This window comes from Pogonomyrmex barbatus, unplaced genomic scaffold, assembly GCF_055798465.1.
Source record: "Pogonomyrmex barbatus isolate J1 unplaced genomic scaffold, ASM5579846v1 scaffold2, whole genome shotgun sequence".
NCBI lineage: Eukaryota > Metazoa > Arthropoda > Insecta > Hymenoptera > Formicidae > Pogonomyrmex > Pogonomyrmex barbatus.
The window spans coordinates 4,857,858-4,875,563 of record NW_028297116.1 but is presented as its reverse complement, the minus strand read 5'-3'; the positions used below and the strand labels follow the sequence as shown (position 1 = coordinate 4,875,563).

General features: G+C 35.8%; 2 protein-coding genes across 7 annotated transcripts in view; one reads left to right on the top strand and one right to left on the bottom strand.

Annotated features, from left to right (window-relative positions):
• The first annotated feature begins 624 nt into the window (after positions 1-624).
• Positions 625-5,357, top strand: LOC105431369 (uncharacterized protein KIAA2013 homolog). Its single transcript, XM_011645504.3, has 7 exons — positions 625-1,249; positions 2,003-2,474; positions 2,548-2,785; positions 2,858-3,096; positions 3,176-3,403; positions 3,627-3,901; positions 4,064-5,357. Exons 1-7 carry the CDS (start codon positions 1,069-1,071, stop codon positions 4,249-4,251), a joined length of 1,821 nt encoding a protein of 606 aa, XP_011643806.2. The 5' UTR covers positions 625-1,068; the 3' UTR covers positions 4,252-5,357.
• A 912-nt stretch (positions 5,358-6,269) lies between these two features.
• LOC105431406 (metabotropic glutamate receptor 8) overlaps positions 6,270-17,706 on the bottom strand; it is a 107,557-nt gene continuing 96,120 nt past the window's right edge. For 2 of the 6 annotated variants that reach the window (XM_089076522.1, XM_089076525.1), the window contains exons 12-18: positions 16,118-16,341; positions 14,731-15,011; positions 13,722-14,026; positions 13,417-13,572; positions 11,864-12,020; positions 11,526-11,779; positions 6,270-10,991 (exon numbers count right to left, since the gene is read on the bottom strand). In XM_089076522.1, coding sequence (XP_088932648.1) covers positions 10,854-10,991; positions 11,526-11,779; positions 11,864-12,020; positions 13,417-13,572; positions 13,722-14,026; positions 14,731-15,011; positions 16,118-16,341 — 1,515 coding nt within the window. In that variant the 3' untranslated portion in view covers positions 6,270-10,853. The remainder of the gene's footprint in view (positions 10,992-11,525; positions 11,780-11,863; positions 12,021-13,416; positions 13,573-13,721; positions 14,027-14,730; positions 15,012-16,117; positions 16,342-17,706) is intronic. The other 4 variants (XR_016139165.1, XR_016139166.1, XM_089076523.1 and 1 more) reach the window with 4 other exon arrangements.

Here is a 17,706-nt window from a genome sequence, read left to right as displayed (position 1 = left end):
GTTCCAACTCGTTCCACATCCTTTCTATTCTTCAAATTTGGCTCCCTCCCGGACTACTACTTATCCCCCAATGCGAAGAAATGGCTAGCGGGAAGAAGATTTCATTCAAACGAGAAGGTGATTGCGAAAACGAATGCTTATTTTGCACAATTGGACCAATCATATTAGGAAGGGATCAATAAATTGGAGCAGCATTGGACGAAGTGTATAAGCCTAAAAGGAGACTACATTAAAAAATAAAAAAGGTTTATTCCGAAAAATTAAGTAGTTTTCATTTTTGCACGGACTTTTCAAACCACCTTCGTATATATATATATATATATATATATATATAAATAGTTTTAAAAATATATATAAAGTGATACTTTGTATATATCATTAATGTTTGTGACATAAGATAGTATTGTGCGTTACCAAAGACAAAGAAATCATCAAACGTTGTCTTAATTACAAGTTATCCACTACTTCATTAGTTTCTACTACGAACTAAAATAAAAATAAAATCTGAATATAATATTCTATTGTTGTCGATATAATATATTAAAGCTTAAAGCCTGTTCAAATAAATTTGTATAGATGCTATACACATATACGAAAAGTCAACTAATGCGTGTAGAATTTTACATTTTTACAGTGAATTGATTTTTTTTATTTCAAGAATCGATTCACTGGATTAATCGAAGTATGTAAGATCGATCTAAAAAATCGAGAATCGAATACAAAAAAATCGATTCTTCGAAAGATTCAAGATCGCCCATCCCTAGTTCGTGTGTCGTCTGTAGTCGTCCGTTCTCAGCTGACGCGGATGATCGCGCTGGTCGTGTTTGTTTACGTGCCGGGGCTCCTCTGACAATGCGCTCCTCCGACACTTCGCGCTCGTGCCGGGCCGCGTGATTCGGAAAGCGATACGAAACAGGGGGAAGGACGGTGCGCGCTCGACGGGATGATCCGCGCGAGTATTCTCTTCTGGCGGTAAGGTTATGTCTACGATTGTCGGCTCGACGACCGGACCAGCGATAGTGCTCGGACAAGTACGCTTTTTATCGGGATACGAACGATTTCGTGACGATGAGGACGGGCGGCATGCTGGACGGCCGCGAGTTCGGCAAGTGCGTGCGCCGCCTCCTGGACGGCAATTACTCGTATCGCAAGGTCCTCCTGATCGTCCTGGTGTGCGGCGGTCTGCTGCTGTACTTTGGTCCGCCTATCGCGCAGTGGCTCTTCTCTACCACTAGGGAGCCTATAGAAGGTACCTTGTTTCGGTCTTCGAATATACCAGAATTGTAATTTTGCAAAATATCTGCTATAAATTTTGTAAAAAATATAATGGAATTTGCTAACGGAATATAATGTCGGATTAATTGTGAAGATAGAGCAGAATCTATTGCTTTGTAATTATTTAAATAATGTATTCCGTTTAAGTGTTTACGAAATGATTCTGCTTAATTTTTTCTGTCAGATTCTATTCAGATTCTGTCAGCAGACTCACTTAGCAAGATATGAGCTTAATATGGACATAGATGATTTGTTGTAAGATTCTGAATAAATTTATTGATATATTGCTAAAAGATTGCTGGATATAGAAGTTCTTTTGAAAATCTATGAAAGTATTTATATAAATAGATCTATGTTATCTCTTTTACTCAACGATTTAGAATAGTAAATAAATAATTAATATAATCTAATTATTTTCTGAATTGAATTTAAAATTTTTTTTATATGTTATATTATTAATTTATTAATTATTTTAATAACATAATATTTAAAAACAACACATTAAAAATTTTCTTCTCAACAATTAGTTTATTAAACAAATTCAAATAACAATAATTTTATAACATAGTATATTACATAAAAAAGTATTTCTCAGTTTTTCAGAATTTATTTTAAAACATTAAATACATTTGATTGAATTTTACTGTTTTATATATAGTTAAAAATTTCTATTACGTCTCTCTGGAATAATTACTATAGAAATGCTAATGTGTATGCTTTTCTGCAGCATTTGAGGATCGTTGCATGAATGAGAGACTAGCTAGTTTCTATTTTGATGCTGTTGAATACAACGCAAATATTCTGCATAACCCACCTAAGGAGAATGAACATTCTTATCTGCCATACATTGGTAATGGCGTATTTGGCGTTCCCGTCTCTCTGGAAGGCTGGCTGTACATTAAACATGGGAGAGCACTTTTGCTATCTGTGCCGTGGCAACCATTAATCTCACATCTCATACCCAGAGATAGTTTCTATCGAGAAGCAACTATTGTTCACTTTACAAACGGGATTGTTTATAAGTATCAGTGCCTTAGAGAGGGATATCATACAGAATTTCAATATTACGCTCATAGAGGTCTCGACGGAATATTGGTGCAGACTGTAAAACTTTCTAATCCATTTTCACTCTCTCAAGAAGTACCATTGAAGTCACAGGAATCCACTCATTGGAGTAATTCTCACATAGAGCCTGTCAGGTAAGAAATAGTGTTGCTTTATATAATTAAACGCTTATGGGCATTTAATTCATCATTTATTTTTGAATGTTAGAATTCAGGTTGACGGGCTTAATTATGATTATACCCTCGTATCTGGATTTGTGTCCGTGCCTAACTCCAATAAGATAATAGTTGTATCGATAATTTATAAAGTTCCACCTAAAACGGTGCAAGTGAAAGCACATAGCTCCGTCAAGTTGGAATTTCTGTCGAGCATTCAATACAGTGAGCTAATTTCATCTGAACAATATCATGTGGAACGCGATGCGACTAAGAAGAGGGCTATTGATGTAAGCAAATAACATTTTTTAATTTATCGTTTTTTAAAGAAGAAAGATTTATTATTATTCTTTGCTGTACAGTTGATAAAAAAGGCAATTGCGCGCCAGCAACGAAATTTGAGAGAGGAACACTTGAATTTCTGGCAGAGTTACTGGTACACAAGTCTGAGAATAAGTGATTCCAAGGCCGACAACGCCATTAATGGCCACAAGATTAATTCTACCATGTATTATGTATTATCTCAGGTGTCGCGGAGTGCTCAGGATGTTGAAAAAAATATTGCTATGAACGAGGGTTGCTATCGAGGTCACCATACTTTGTAAGGATGATTAGAATCGTGTTTGTAAAATGATTATATAAAATCATTTATGTGTAACAATTATGTTTTTTTCATTTAGGGATGCTCCACGTTTATGGAAAGATACTTCGACTATCGACGCTGTGAATGAGATAGTCGAAGCATGGTTAATAACGTTGGAGAAACAAGGTTGTCATCATTTGGTGACTGGAGGTCCTGCGGCTGTACAGCAGGCGATTGTGTTGAGTCTCGGTAGTTTGAGATTTAGTAATCAACATCTCGAATTTAATATCGATCCTCAGTATCTTCATCGCGACTATTTATTTAGGTACGTTTTATCTATTATCACGAAAATAATCTATTAAAGTATAATTAAAATTGCAATATAAGATTATAAAAAACTTAATTTAACAAAATTCCTCTTTTAAATTATAATATCCCTCTTATATCTTTCTCTTATATCTTTCTTTGCGATATAATTCTTATATACATATTTTTTTTACAGTTAATGAAATAATTTATAATTGCTGGAATTGTATTTCTTTTTTCAGGAGAATAAGTTACGGAAATGTATCGCACGTAAATATATCTGTAACAGTTGGTGAAGATAATCGTGCGATATTAGGAGTAGCTTTGGATAAAAGTGATAGTGTTTATTACGGATGTGATGCTGGTTGTTTGGACGCACCAGTTCCTCTTGATCAAACCTATACGAAATTTCCCGTAAAGTTAACAAAACCATTAACCGCGATACTTTATATAACTTCCGATCATCAGCATATGCAAGAACTTCGTAATGCTCTACATGTACACGAAGTGGATGATGGTATGTTAAAAATTAGATACAATTTAAATATTTTTGTATAGATTAATTTTTGTTTCGCTAGAGAATTTATATTTGAAAAGACAAAGTTTTTTTTATGAAAAAGTATTTTTTTACATTAAGATTAAAAAAAGAACTTATTTTACGTTTTTTTTTTTTTTTCAGCGCCAGCACATGATCACCAAGTAATGGCTTTGCACAAGCATGGACATCAGCTCGGAGGTTTGCCTACGTTGTTCTGGGTTAGCATATGTTTTTTGATAATTGTGTTCCATCTCTTTCTATGTAAGTTAATTTGTAATGAATATTATGGTCATCAAGATCGGCAGCGGATCCGATATAATAAACCGTGATATAATTGTACATAATTTTTTTGTTGATATGAAAAATGTACATATGTACTTTATAACATGTATATATATATATATATATATATATATTTTTGCAAATCACAGACTCAACAGGCTAATTATATTTTCAAGTGAAGCGTAGGTATGAATGAACGTGTATGTATGTACGTGTATGTATGTATCTTGCTGTATAAATCGTATTTTTATAGCATTCATTGCTGTGAATATATATTTTGCAGTTATTGTAAATTATCATTTTTATTCATTGATAATTTATTATATTTTAAGTGATTTCATTTTTTTAATACAAGAGAGAAAACATGCTTTATTCCAGATAATAAATTATGTGATATAATCATGGATGTAATTTTCTGATGACAAGATAGAGATATATGTGAACATTTATTTATTGATTTCTCCAAAATCGGTTTCTCTTGATATGCATTATATATTAGCCATTTGATTACATTGCAACTTCTTAAAAATAGCTGTTCTTGTATATTTTGGATAAATAGGATAATAAGAGAAGAGGAATGTAAGATTGATCACATTTAACACTAATTATGCAACAAGAATAATTTGTTGATAACATTTATTAGAGAATATGTTAAACATATAAATTGTACTACAAAGTAAATAAATGCATATATAATCAATATAATAATGTAGGACAAGTATTAAGTAGAGGTACAAAGATCTACCAATGATAAATGATACTTGCCTAATGATAAGATAATAAATGTGGCTAAGTGGCTCCTGGAATGTTCAATGACTATCATTAAGATCGTTGACAAAACAATAAATGGCAGTAACTGATAGGACTGATTAATCCTCACCTGACTGAAATATATTTAAAAACATAATATATACAAATAAAATGATACACATAAAATAATTTTATTGTTTACAGAAGATTAAAAAGTAATGATTTTTGACTTTTCTACATGACATTAAAAGAAAAAATATAGTAATTTCCAAAATTTCTTAGGGGATTTAGAATAATTCGAAATGTATAGAATTGATAGAAGAAGTTTGGAACGAGCCAATTTTGGAAGTTTTTAAGTCACTGTATAAAATTAATAAACAAATAAAATGATGTTTACTACTTAGATGTATAAATTGATTTTTCATTTCCATAAAAAGGAATACTTTACGAGTAAAAAAAGATTTGAAAATTTATCCGTTATTATTCCGGTCCTAGTGAGGATTAACGATAAAAGTGAATCTTTTATGAAGATTAACATCTAGTTGGAATACAAACGGAATGAATTGACAGCGACGTTTAAATCGTATCGATCTAAAGTCGCAACCAAAAACGATAAATTCCTGTACATATTCAACACGGACAGCGTGTTGCAGGTTCGATAACGTTGTAAATTATCGCGGATTACATTCATTAACTTAAGTTCCTTATTAATTGACGTATGATGTTTACGTTGCGCGTTTCCAATGCGTGCGACGCTTATAAAAAAATTTGTATCTCTGCGGAGAGACCCGTTAATCAGTCTAAGTTCGTATTATCTATCAACGACTTAACGTACAATGAGATCATACAACCAAGATTAATATCGCTGGTTGTTCTTGCGACATAACTTCCATCCTTTAGCCCAAAAACGGATAGGCAAACTCGGAGCGTCAAATACGATTGAAAATAGTAAATAAGTACAATTAGGCCCACGGAACCGCCGTTCTGGAAGAAAACTCGGGAATATTGAAAATAAAATAAATCATCTTTTCTTCGAAATTGGAATTAATCCTCCCTCGAATAAGAGAAATTCTCAGCGGAGAGATACGTATATATTTTAGCTATAAGAAAAGTTAATTGTTAGTTTACTTCTCGATTTGTTACAATATATTTATGCTCTTATGGGCTTCTCTTCGTATTACCGCTTTGTACGTGATGTATCGAATAAAAAAAAAAAAAACTTATTTCACGGTCGAAACGATCTCGAATTAGTGACATATGTAGTCATTTAAAAAAAAAAAGGCAATCAATAGATGAGAAATATAACGAGGCGTAATTTTGTTTAAAGTTCACGGAGTTGCTAGGTAACACCATACGTGCAACTACGTAGATTAAAATGTTTTATTTTGTAATATTATTTATATATAGGAAAACGTTGTGAAAGACAACCGAAAGATATTCAAAAGACGTTCTAAAATAATTAGTTGCTATAACAATAAACGTACAATCTGATGTTAATTATAATCGGCATTGCATTGTGGTATTACAGCGGTTCTTTATTTCTCTGCTTGAATCTCTTCATTTTCTTCCAAATCAGAGAAGAAATGTTTTTAATGGTGGTATCGAAAATTCAAGTACAATTACGTAAATGTACAAAATAATAATCCAATGGAAGATTATAAGCAAGGCTATCTGTAACATGGAATTCGAAAGGAACTAGAGTTTTAACATCGTTTAGATTTAATTCGAATCTTATTCACGAAGATATATATATATATATATATATATATATATCTATATATATATAAATGGCTCTTTAATGCCGCTGCTTTCGCACACATTTAATATCGCGCGCTACGTATATATCATGTTGTATATTACGTATCTAGTGTTTTTTTTATTTACAAAATCTTATCGGGCGTACTTTAGTACATCGATTTAACGCTTCAAGAGAGACGACGATTCCCGCATTCTTAATTATCCTACGAGATATACGGCACGTAATTATACCTATAGCATAACGTTAGTTCTCCACAACATTGTGCTAACATCGATTTTTGGCACCGTGAATATATATATATATATATATATATATATATATATATATAAAATTGTTTAAAATTGGAACTCTTGCGTTGTTTGGGAAACGGAGGTTGCTTACGCGAAGTTGTAAGCCGAGAATTTTTCGAACTTGCACATCTGACATTATGTTATATTTAATTTTTTTTTTTCTTCACGATCCTCCAGCTATATATGTCGATCTCAAACACGTAGATATATGTATCAAACTACTGATAATCGCGCGCGCGGATCGCTAAACGAGTCTATGGGTTGTGCCGCGCAGCGGTATAGCGCTATAGTTTATTAATAGTTTGTTAATTAATCATTCTAGGATACGCAATTTGATACATTTCCGCTAATCCGTAAATATTGACAATTACATATCAACGTTTTTGACTTTTTTTTTTTCTTCTGTTTATAGGGTATAATACATCTCTCGTTTGAACGATAATTTTAAATAAAAGCGGGTTCGCGTGACATCTCTTTTTAGATATCGTTTCTGTAAAATTCTCCACGACGACGATGACGAGACGATGACGAGAAGATATACATTCGGTTCCGATTTAGGATCGGTGAAACCTTCAACTAGGGCAAAGTTAGAGCTGCCGTCTATCCATCCGGAGCTTTAGAATGAGAAATTGCAAGGATTTGCACTTAAACCAGACATTATAGTTTAGACTCGTGCGAACAGGTCTCTCCTTAGACTAGCATAATTATGTACAGAGAGTCCATTAATGTCCCCATTCGTTAATCGGCTTATTATCGCAGGCAGTTGTATATTTATGAAATTACTTATAACGTACAGTTGGGCCGAGACAGTTTCGATATATAGTATTTATATATTTATACGATTTCGTTCAATTAACATATTTAACAATCGTTCGTGCATCCCTATTACACACAGTACTAAGTCGAATAACGACTGATCATTGATATATCTTTTATTTGCAAACATCGGAAGGTCTATTTGATTATAATAATAGCGTAAGAAGAAGAAAAATTTTTAGCATATATATATATATATATATATATAAATAAATAATAATAAAAAAAAGTTTATTTTCATAAAATAGATTAAAATTTCTGAGTTACACGTTATTGCTAAATTCTTGTGCATTAAAGATATTTATAACCATTAATTAAAAATATAAAATAAAAAAAAAATAAAGTTTCGATATAATTTATAAAATTTCTAAAACTTAATAGGATAAAATTATGTTGCTTTACCGTGGTCTATTCAGAGAAAATTTTTGGTAGGTTTGGTCGTTACTCGATTTAATCACGAAGATATCGATATACAGTCATGGAAAGTAGCTCACATGATGCTAGGCACATAAGTACACACGTATAACAGCTATTATATTAATATACATGCACGCAGTATCAACGATGTCTCTTTAGATTTCAACGCTATATAATATTTTGTACAATCAATAATTAAGAAGTATATTCCATTTTTCGGAGAAGCGAAATTCCGCGATCGCTTAATCGTAATAGGTTTATTTACAGACGCTTAATCATTATAGATTTATTATTTGTTAATTAAAAAGTTAAAATAACTTAATAATTAAGAGCGGAGCACAGATTCGAATCAATAATATCTCTTCTACACATATATAAAGTTTGAAAAAAACATATTTCGAAAAAATGAAGTAAAAAAAATGATAAATATAATATTTGCGAAAAACAGATTACTTAATGACTGATGTATCTCAATTTATATTCGGCGATGGGTGTTCACTATAAACATTTTAGATAATGATAACACAGACATATCGTAATAAATAATTAACAGTGCGGATGTTTTTAACGTATGTACAATGCGTGAGATGAAATAAAACAAGACATTCGTATTGTTCGATATTCTCTCTGGAAACAATAATAACAAATTCTAACGAGTCGATAGACTTTGCCTTTTCGTTTACGCTCTACGCTTACGATGGCTATAACAACATTAATATAATATAATTAATTGTCGCCGAAAAAACGTTTCGTCGAGTCTTTCTTACCTAGCAATTCTTCTCGTGCTGCAAGCAAAATCACATTTTGATTTTGGCTTCTTTATACAGGAATGCTTTACTTTGGGGTCGGTTGTGATTTGTCTCCTTTCTCTCAAAGCGATCTATCATTAGGCGTAACTCTCGATGTAACAATTGCTCTGTGAGACGTATTAAAAATCGATTCGATCGTTGTCTCAATCTTAGCGCATACATTGTGTCTCGAATTACGAGTTACGAGCCGAGATTAATGTGTGTCCCGTGTGTTTACCGAGGGTCTGTCCAACTTTGATATATAAGTTTCACTTAAAGCTAAGCGATGCAAAACTGTTTCCACGCTGGAAACGGATAGGGGGATAAAGTATAGCGGTGTGTACCGATTTTCGTACTTCGCGTTTCCAATTTCATTTCGGCTTTTCTCTTGCGTAAATTTTAATTTGTAAGACAGGCTCACTTTGATGAAGTCGAGTTGAAGGTAAAAGCGGTGGGCTCTTCAAAACTGACTCGGATTAGCGCGAATTTTTTTGAATTTCTCGCGTTTTCTATAATATTTGGCAATTGGTACTTGTCTACGTAATTGCGTTACTATTATATAATTAATATTCTCATTTTTACTATCGAATTTTAACTCTATCGCTAACATCCGCATCCGCGATTCGCGAAATATTTATATACTCGATTAATTTGATTATCGAATTGTAATAATTCCGCATACTCCTACCACATTCATGTCCGTTCGTATTTAATTAATTAACGTATGTACATTGCTACTCCAAAATCACGGGTGGGCTTTAAGAATTTTTTTTTTCGCGCGAATAATTATTACTGTACGTGCATACGTCTGATATCCGGGTGGTTTTACCGCCCGTCGCGAATAACAAACAAGAAATTCTGCTGTTTATTCGGCGCAAATTAATCGACGAAATATCGAATAATTTATTTACACAAATCTTCTTGGCGAAGATACGCTCTTAACGCAAAAACGATATAAGCACGGTTGTTATATCTTGTTCGGTATTTTTACGTCGAAATATTTGGTACTTGTCGTATTCTCTCTCTCTCTCTCTCTCTCTCTCTCTCTCTCTCTCTCTCTCTCTCTCTCTTTCTGTCTCCGGTCAGCCAAAATTCATATATAAACTCGACTATGTTATTGGTACACATGGGAAAAAGGTCTTTGTTCGCGAGAGATGAATAGACCAAAAACTCACCCGTGTGATGCTGGAAACTTGGTGAATGCCGGGAGCATGGCATTTCGTACGTTCGAGAACAAACCAAACATGAGGACTCCAATATGAATAACTATACAAAAAATTGTAGTCTGTGCAAAAGGACCATTTTTTCGGATGACCAAATTACAGCGCATAGAGGATGTGTGACGGAGTTAATTGTCACCCTTTGCACTCGAAATTATTTCTGATAATTCCCGATATTGTGAAAAGATTTATGCGACATGTCCCTGAAAAGATAGACAAGATAGACATTTTAGAAAACAGAAATTCACTCGATCGAATAGAATTCTTTTTTCCCGATTTTAATTTAAAATTTTCACCTTTCGTACGCTTCAAACAATATATTATTTAATTTTATATAGAATTTATAAGAATATCTATCGCGCAGATTTTATTATATGTCTCTGTTGTGCAATGTCGCACGATGAAGTGCAAGGAGTGCAAGGAGTTAAACTAGGAGTAAAAAGGCGTTGTCAGATCACTCACATCTCGTGGGAAATGGTACAAAACGTCTGACGCTTATAAAATGTTGTCGAGTGCGGCGAGAGATAGACGAGGCCCTTCGTGCTGGTCGGATACTCCGTGAGGGATGATGAGGGGAATCCGTCGCGAGTCACGATGCTCGTTCGAATACTACGAGGAAAACTCGGAGAAAGTCGGCGAGTCGCTGTAGCTTAAAATCTGCTCCTCGGGGCACGATCCCTCTTTCCTTGCGCGCGCCTCTACTCTCTCGGAGATGCTGCTGATCGCGGCTTCGATGCGATCGCTCGGCTCGAAAAGGAAACAAAAGACATTAGGAATTGCGACGCCCGTCGTCGATGTAAAGCCGTAACGAGCGTAACAAAGCGCTGATAAAAAAAAAACGATAAAAAGCAAGTTGTTAAATTACGTTGTAATCGCACTACGAAATGTTGGAAATGCAGCCACGACGAAGCGTCAGAAAAAAAATTTTAGCAGCAAAAGGGGGGGGGGTGGACGTTTCCGTAGCGCAACTAAACGAACGCTGGCAATTGCAGAGCTCATAGGTTTCAGCCAAAAGTTCCAACTTTTTTTGAGTTGGAAGCCAGAATAAATATTCTGAAAGCTCGGCGCATCAAGCGATAGATCAGAGAAGGGACAGGACTTCTCAATCTCCTGTAAAAGCTAGCGAGAGAGTCTCAGCTATGCTCGATTAGACCTCGCCATGAGATTTCACGTAAAACCGGTCAACCTGCTTGACATTGACATGACCCCGTATAAATGGGGGCGGGGGGCGGGAGGCGGGGGGACGGGGATCTTCTATCGGAGACGAGGAAAATCCGTCACCTGATCGGAATCGCGGCGCGGCTGCTCGCTCTGACTTTTCTCGTACTTTTCGCGTACTTGGCACATCGCCAGGCTCATCATCGGCGGGCTGGCGGTGAGCTCCGGTAGTTCCTGAACGGTCGACAGCTTGCGCTCCTCTTCGTCGTCGTCGTCGCCGCCGTCGTTACCGCCGCCGCCGCCGCCGTCGCCGCCGTTGTTGTCGTCGCCGTTGACATACACCTCCGCCTCGGTTTCGCGCATCCTCGCCCGATGCTCTGGACAGGGAGGGAGGTGTATGAGAGCGACCTAGCTAACGGAGGTCTCCTCGACCGACGGACTCGCCAGCGCCTGGGTCTCACCGTTCGCGTGCTTCCGCTCGTCCGCACGTCCCGCGCCCCCGCGGGACATCGGGGGGCTGCTGCGCGAGCCCGAGGTCACGCTTTGCATCGTCTGGCTACGTCCGCCGGCGAAGCGCATGCTGTACGCCGCCCGGTTGCCGCTCTGCAGGCCGCCCGTCTGCGGAACCCCCGGAATGGATTTTAGGCGATCGTCAGGCGACAGGCCGATTCGGGATTTGGGGAAGGGGTGGAAGGGGAGAAGGGAGAGGAGGGTTCTGCTTAATGGCGAATTTCCCAGGGTAGGGGGTATTTCTGCGATACACGCGCCGATGCACCCGAAAAGCCGCCGCGCGGATTTACGCGGGCGCGCTCGGCAAGCGTCTCCGGCCAATGGAATGGAAATTCTGCTCGGCATAAATTCCGCAAACAGTGTTTGCGGTAACTTACGCCGAACATCGGAATTGATGATCGGAATTGATGATCGGACGGTTAGTATTGGTGTTAGCAGTATGCCTTTACATCAATTTGCCTTTATATTTCCTTCGTGTGCATCCAATCGAATTCGATGTAACAATCAAAATCAATTCTGTCTGTGGGCAACGTTTTGAATACAGTGTCTACTGTTCATCCAAATGTGTCTGACTTGTGCACGTTTTCCTCTACTGTTTGTGAGGCAATAAGTTTAAAAAAATCCTATTTTTTTCATAATTATACTTCGGTACACAGCGTACTACTTTTTCAGTGTATAATAGTCACAAAAAAGAATTTGACAATCAAATTTTCAAATCCTTAATTCCACGTAAATCTTAATTTTTAATAATTTAAATAAATAAATAGGGGAGATTTTATCACTTTGGCATGACTTTTTTAAGCGTTTTGCGTTTCAATGGGATTGTTATAAGAAAAAACAGTTGTTTTTTAATCTTTTAATTTTAAGGAATAAATATTATTAAATGATATATAAATGGATACTTATGCAACGTAATTAAGATTAGGATTTAATAATTTCTTTCCTTGTTTTTGTTGTAAGATAACCCCCCCCATGTTAAGTGCTTATTTTTTCAAAAATATGGGAGTCTGAGCAAATTCAATGATCAAGGATTTGTTTTAATTTAATAATGAGTGCCCAGGAATTAGCCATCCGTTAAGCTAATAAAGCGAAGGATTTGGAAGGGAAATTTGTTTATCCTAAAGAATTGAATTGGTAATTTGTAACATTGTGTTCTCTAATCAATAAACCATTTACAATAGTGAACCTCAATTTGTATGTAATTTAATGTAGCATTAGATTAAAATGTTTGTTTCAACGTGCTTATTTCGCGAGGGAAAGATTAGTAGGTGGAAATCTCTTTATTTACAAGGGGAAGAGAAAGCAGTAATTTGAATAGATATACGTATATGTGGCGAAGACTAAATTGAATTCTCGAACACGAGAGGTCGGTTAAATTTAGTACGATAGACTAGTATCTTAGAGTCCAAACTGTCTAATCGCCGCGAATTTTAGGACAGTCTATCCCGCTTCACGGATTAATTGTTGGACGAGACAGGTTTTACAAAACCAGTGTTGTACGTACATTAGGATGGCCAGGACGGACATTCTTGTAGGGCTGGAACAGCACCAGGTAGACCTTGGGCGTGAAGAGGCAGCCGAGGGCGACCGAGGCGGAGATGTTGATGCACATGCACATGCTCGCGATCTGAACCTGCAACGTAGGCAGCCGTCCGCTCGACTTTACATGTTAACACAGAAAAACGCGCCGTGAGGCTCGTGTGTATATGTGTATGTGTGTGTGTGGGGTGTGTGTGGGGGGGAAAGAGGGGAAGACGCGCGCGCGTGACTCGCGTCACAGGTGAACTCGGTGATCCGCGACACACAGACCTTATAGTCGTTGTTGGTGCCGAAGTAGATGGGCACGAAGGCCAGCCAGACGATGCACGTGGAGTACATGGTGAAGCCGATGTACTTGGCCTCGTTGAAGTCCTCGGGGATCTTGCGGGTCTTGAACGCGTAGAGGGTGCACATCAGGATCAGGAACATGTTATAGACGAGGGACATCATCAGCGAGAACGTGGACACGCGGCACGTAAGAACCGCGGACAATGGATATGGATGGATCTCCGTGGTGTTCGGTGGCTCGATTATCAGCCATACGATAGTGCCGATGAGTTGCACTGCGGTGATCCCTGCGCAAATGGGAGTCACGTAATCTAGGATCAGCCTCCGCGCGCTCCAGGAGCAAGTGTGTTTGCATTGTCAATCGAATGATAAAACAGAAGTGTGGCGAGCGAAATTTGGAAATAACTCTCTACTCGCGCTTAAATTATTTTCTCTCCATATAAAAGTTATAAATTTAATATATCAATATATATATATATATAAAACTTTTGTTTAAATTTAATTATTTATGACAAAAGTTTATAGGTCATCGCAATTAACGGAATTGTAAAATAAATTTTTTTTTTAATAAAAAGAAATTACAATTTAACAATGCAAAATTCTTTACTCGAAGGGGATTAGAGGAGCGGGAGGAACATGCACGATAGCTGTATTGTATTTCTCTTTCAAATGTGTCTCGAGATATTAATTTCTGTTTTTTCCAAAAAAAATATAAGTGCGATATAAATGAAGTGTGACGTTTGGATTTGGAAATCGAAAGCTGTAATAAGCAAGGGTCGCGTCAATAAGGTGCAAATTTATCGTGTCTCATGTTCCAGACGGAAATGTCTGCGATGCGAGACCCGAGATAAGGATCGCGTCGTTATTCCCTTTCTTCGGCTCGAACACGGTCCTCGGCTTTTATTTCACGTTGCGTCAAAAGCATCCTGGCGTGCAATTATCCTCTCGATGCCACGGCGTGTTTACCGAGGTGAGTGCAGCTCGTACTCACCGATAGCGATTACCACTTGGCTCTTGGGCGATGTGTAGGAGAGCCTCTTGATCTTCTTCGTGCCCTGGTTGAATATCCGTGATATACGATTGGTTTTCGTGAGGATCGCACTGTAGCATATACTGAGACAAAGACCGAGGCCGATCCTGAGGTATGTGCAATTCCAGGTGGTCGGTTTGCTCAGTATGACGAAGCTCATGCCGTAACACGAGAGAATGCCCACCAATAGAACGTAGCATAACTCGCGCCCAGATGCCATGATAACCGGAGTGCGATTGAATCTGCGGTTCGAAATACAGAAGAGAGAAGAATCGATGAGAGAGTATGCCAAACACTTCGAATTTTAAATGTCAAGCATTATAATCTTAATTAAGTTCTTTTAATATGCAGAAAAAATATTGTTCGTCGATTTTCAAGTATTTTAAATAGATTAAGTCACTTAAGTAACATTAAATTGTAATAATATTTATGCGTAAAGTGATTTAGCATTTTTTTCTCAATTGTTATACTTATATTTTTTTTTGCGTATAATTTTTCACGATTCTGATGTTTTTTTTTTAAGGGAGGAGGAGAATTTCTTTTAATTGCGTTAATTAATAATCTCGAGAAAGAAGACATAAGTACACGGGACTACAAATCAACATTTGTTATCATACTTTCTCAAAATGTTAAATTATATGATAGTTAATTTAAGTTAAAATTTATGTACACAGAAACTTCGCGGATTCAATAAATATGTATTAATTATTTTAATTTAGTATAGATTAAAAAAGAAAAAGTCGGGAATTTAAAAGTCTTTTTTGTATATCCGTATAGTGAAATGCAGAAAACCTTTTAGCCCTCTAATTAAGTAAGTTTAATAGGTCGCTAATTAAGCTTTCGATTAAATTTTCGCTTCGAAAGCATCGACTTTAAATCTTTTTAAGCACTCTTTTTCAATGCTAATATTCCGTTCAACCTCATTATATTTTCATTGAAAAGAAAGATGTCGAACGTGTCAGATTCATTCATCAAATGCACATCGGAAAAAAGCCTCTTTGTATTACTTATATTTTTATTTGATAAAAATTGATCTAGTCGTATTACTCGTTAACGATAGAATATTTCAAACTAAATTTACAACAATATTTTTTGGCAAGAATATCAAGTGAGAGTTATTATCTATCACCGACCTTTGATATTATACACGCTATCATCAAAGTCCAAATTAAAATTTCATTCAAATAGAATCCACTTGAATTTCATCTGATAAATTTTATTCAAACGAAATTCACTCGAGCCCGTTTGAAAAAAAATAAGGTTTGCTAAAAAAATCTAATCTATCATAACAGAACGTGATGAAGATTCGGCATGAAGAACAATAATAACACGAAAACACAATACCCACCGTATGAAAACGACGGTGGTGAAGAGGGTGCTGAGGATCCCGATAGATGCAAATATCAGCGGCACCAGCGCCCAGGGACTTGTCCAGGGTATAACCTCGGCGGTGAGTTTAACGCAACCTGTCATCGTGGGATTTGGTGCATATCCGGGATTGCAATTTTTGCACGTGTCGTTGTAAACGTAGGCGTCCTCCCGACAGGCGACGCAGCTCCAACAGCAGGGTTCCTGTTGAAAATTGTTGGGTTTTTAAGCATTTGTTGGCATCGCCAATTGAGAACCAAAGTAATTAACAATTAACCGCTTGTGTTGAATCAATGATGAATAATGAATCTTGCAGTCACGATGGATCATTAATAACCCACGATGATATATTTATAATCGTTATTATTAATGTAACGCTATTACAATAGTGCTATATATTTTATTGATTTATTGAAGGAATACGCGGTATACCGGGATTAAATTCTGTGTCGTATCTGCTGAATTACTGAATTCAAAATCAAACCAAATTTGAGCAATTTGCTATTGTGTTTTGTACATTGATATACATTATAAATAAATGGAATTTTAGTAACAGTGTATATATATATATATATATATATATATTATTAATGAAACAGTATATCATGCTCTTGTTTTAATAATCAAGATTTTCGTTTTATTAATAATGTCATTGAATTAACAAAATTATTTCCAATTAGTTGATTCAACAGCATTTTTTTCTCAGTGTATATATATATATATATATATATATATATATATATATCTTCTGTTATTAAATAATATATTTGTAATTATCATAAAATGTATATATATGTATATGTATGTATATGTGATATACATATATTTTAGCACAAGAAATAAAAATAAACACAGGATTTTACTTTTGATTGTACGTACAGGACATACAAGCTTTTGGACAAGTGGATTCTGTTGGATAAGAAGTGACGGTTTTTCAGTGACTATTCTTGTCTGAACGGTTGAAAAACAGTGACGTAAAGCACGTTCCAACACGGCGTACAAAGGATCAATAGTATTTGGGGAAAACCCGTTTTTTTCATGCAACTACTAGAATAAATATCAAGCTCCATTAGATCAGCGAAATCTCCATTGACGTTTATTTGAACTAACAGGCAAACAAACAAATTGGAATTATTTACAGAATCTGCGTTGAAAAATAAATTTATTTCTAAGTGCAAAATATGCTCCTCCTTTAGCATCGGCTTATTTTGCATTAACACCGGGATAATAAATGGTTCTTGTCCTGAGGAATAAAACTGACGGTTTCATTGTAGTTTGAAAGTATTTAAAAATATTCGAGTTAATAGTTTGCCCGAGTAATACTTAATAAATAATAATAATAGGACTGCTGAAGGCAAATCGATGACACAAGAATATGATTAAGATGACATTTTGAAAATTTCTAACAAGAGGCTTTAAGCATGTAACTTTACAAAGCATATATCATCACTCGTATTGACTTGAATTACATATCAATAATTATTAATAATTTTGAATTTCAATTAGTCGGCTATTATTGTGTTATTATTATGTTATCATTGACCGATATTGATTTGCAATGCTTCATAT

Bases quoted from the DNA above. Each gene is read 5' to 3' on its own strand.
- LOC105431369 (XM_011645504.3), top strand. From the start codon at position 1,069: ATGAGGACGGGCGGCATGCTGGACGGCCGCGAGTTCGGCAAGTGCGTG. The intron at 2,475-2,547 runs GTAAGAAATAGT...TTTGAATGTTAG, and splicing joins TCTCACATAGAGCCTGTCAG to AATTCAGGTTGACGGGCTTA. The intron at 2,786-2,857 runs GTAAGCAAATAA...TTTGCTGTACAG, and splicing joins CTAAGAAGAGGGCTATTGAT to TTGATAAAAAAGGCAATTGC.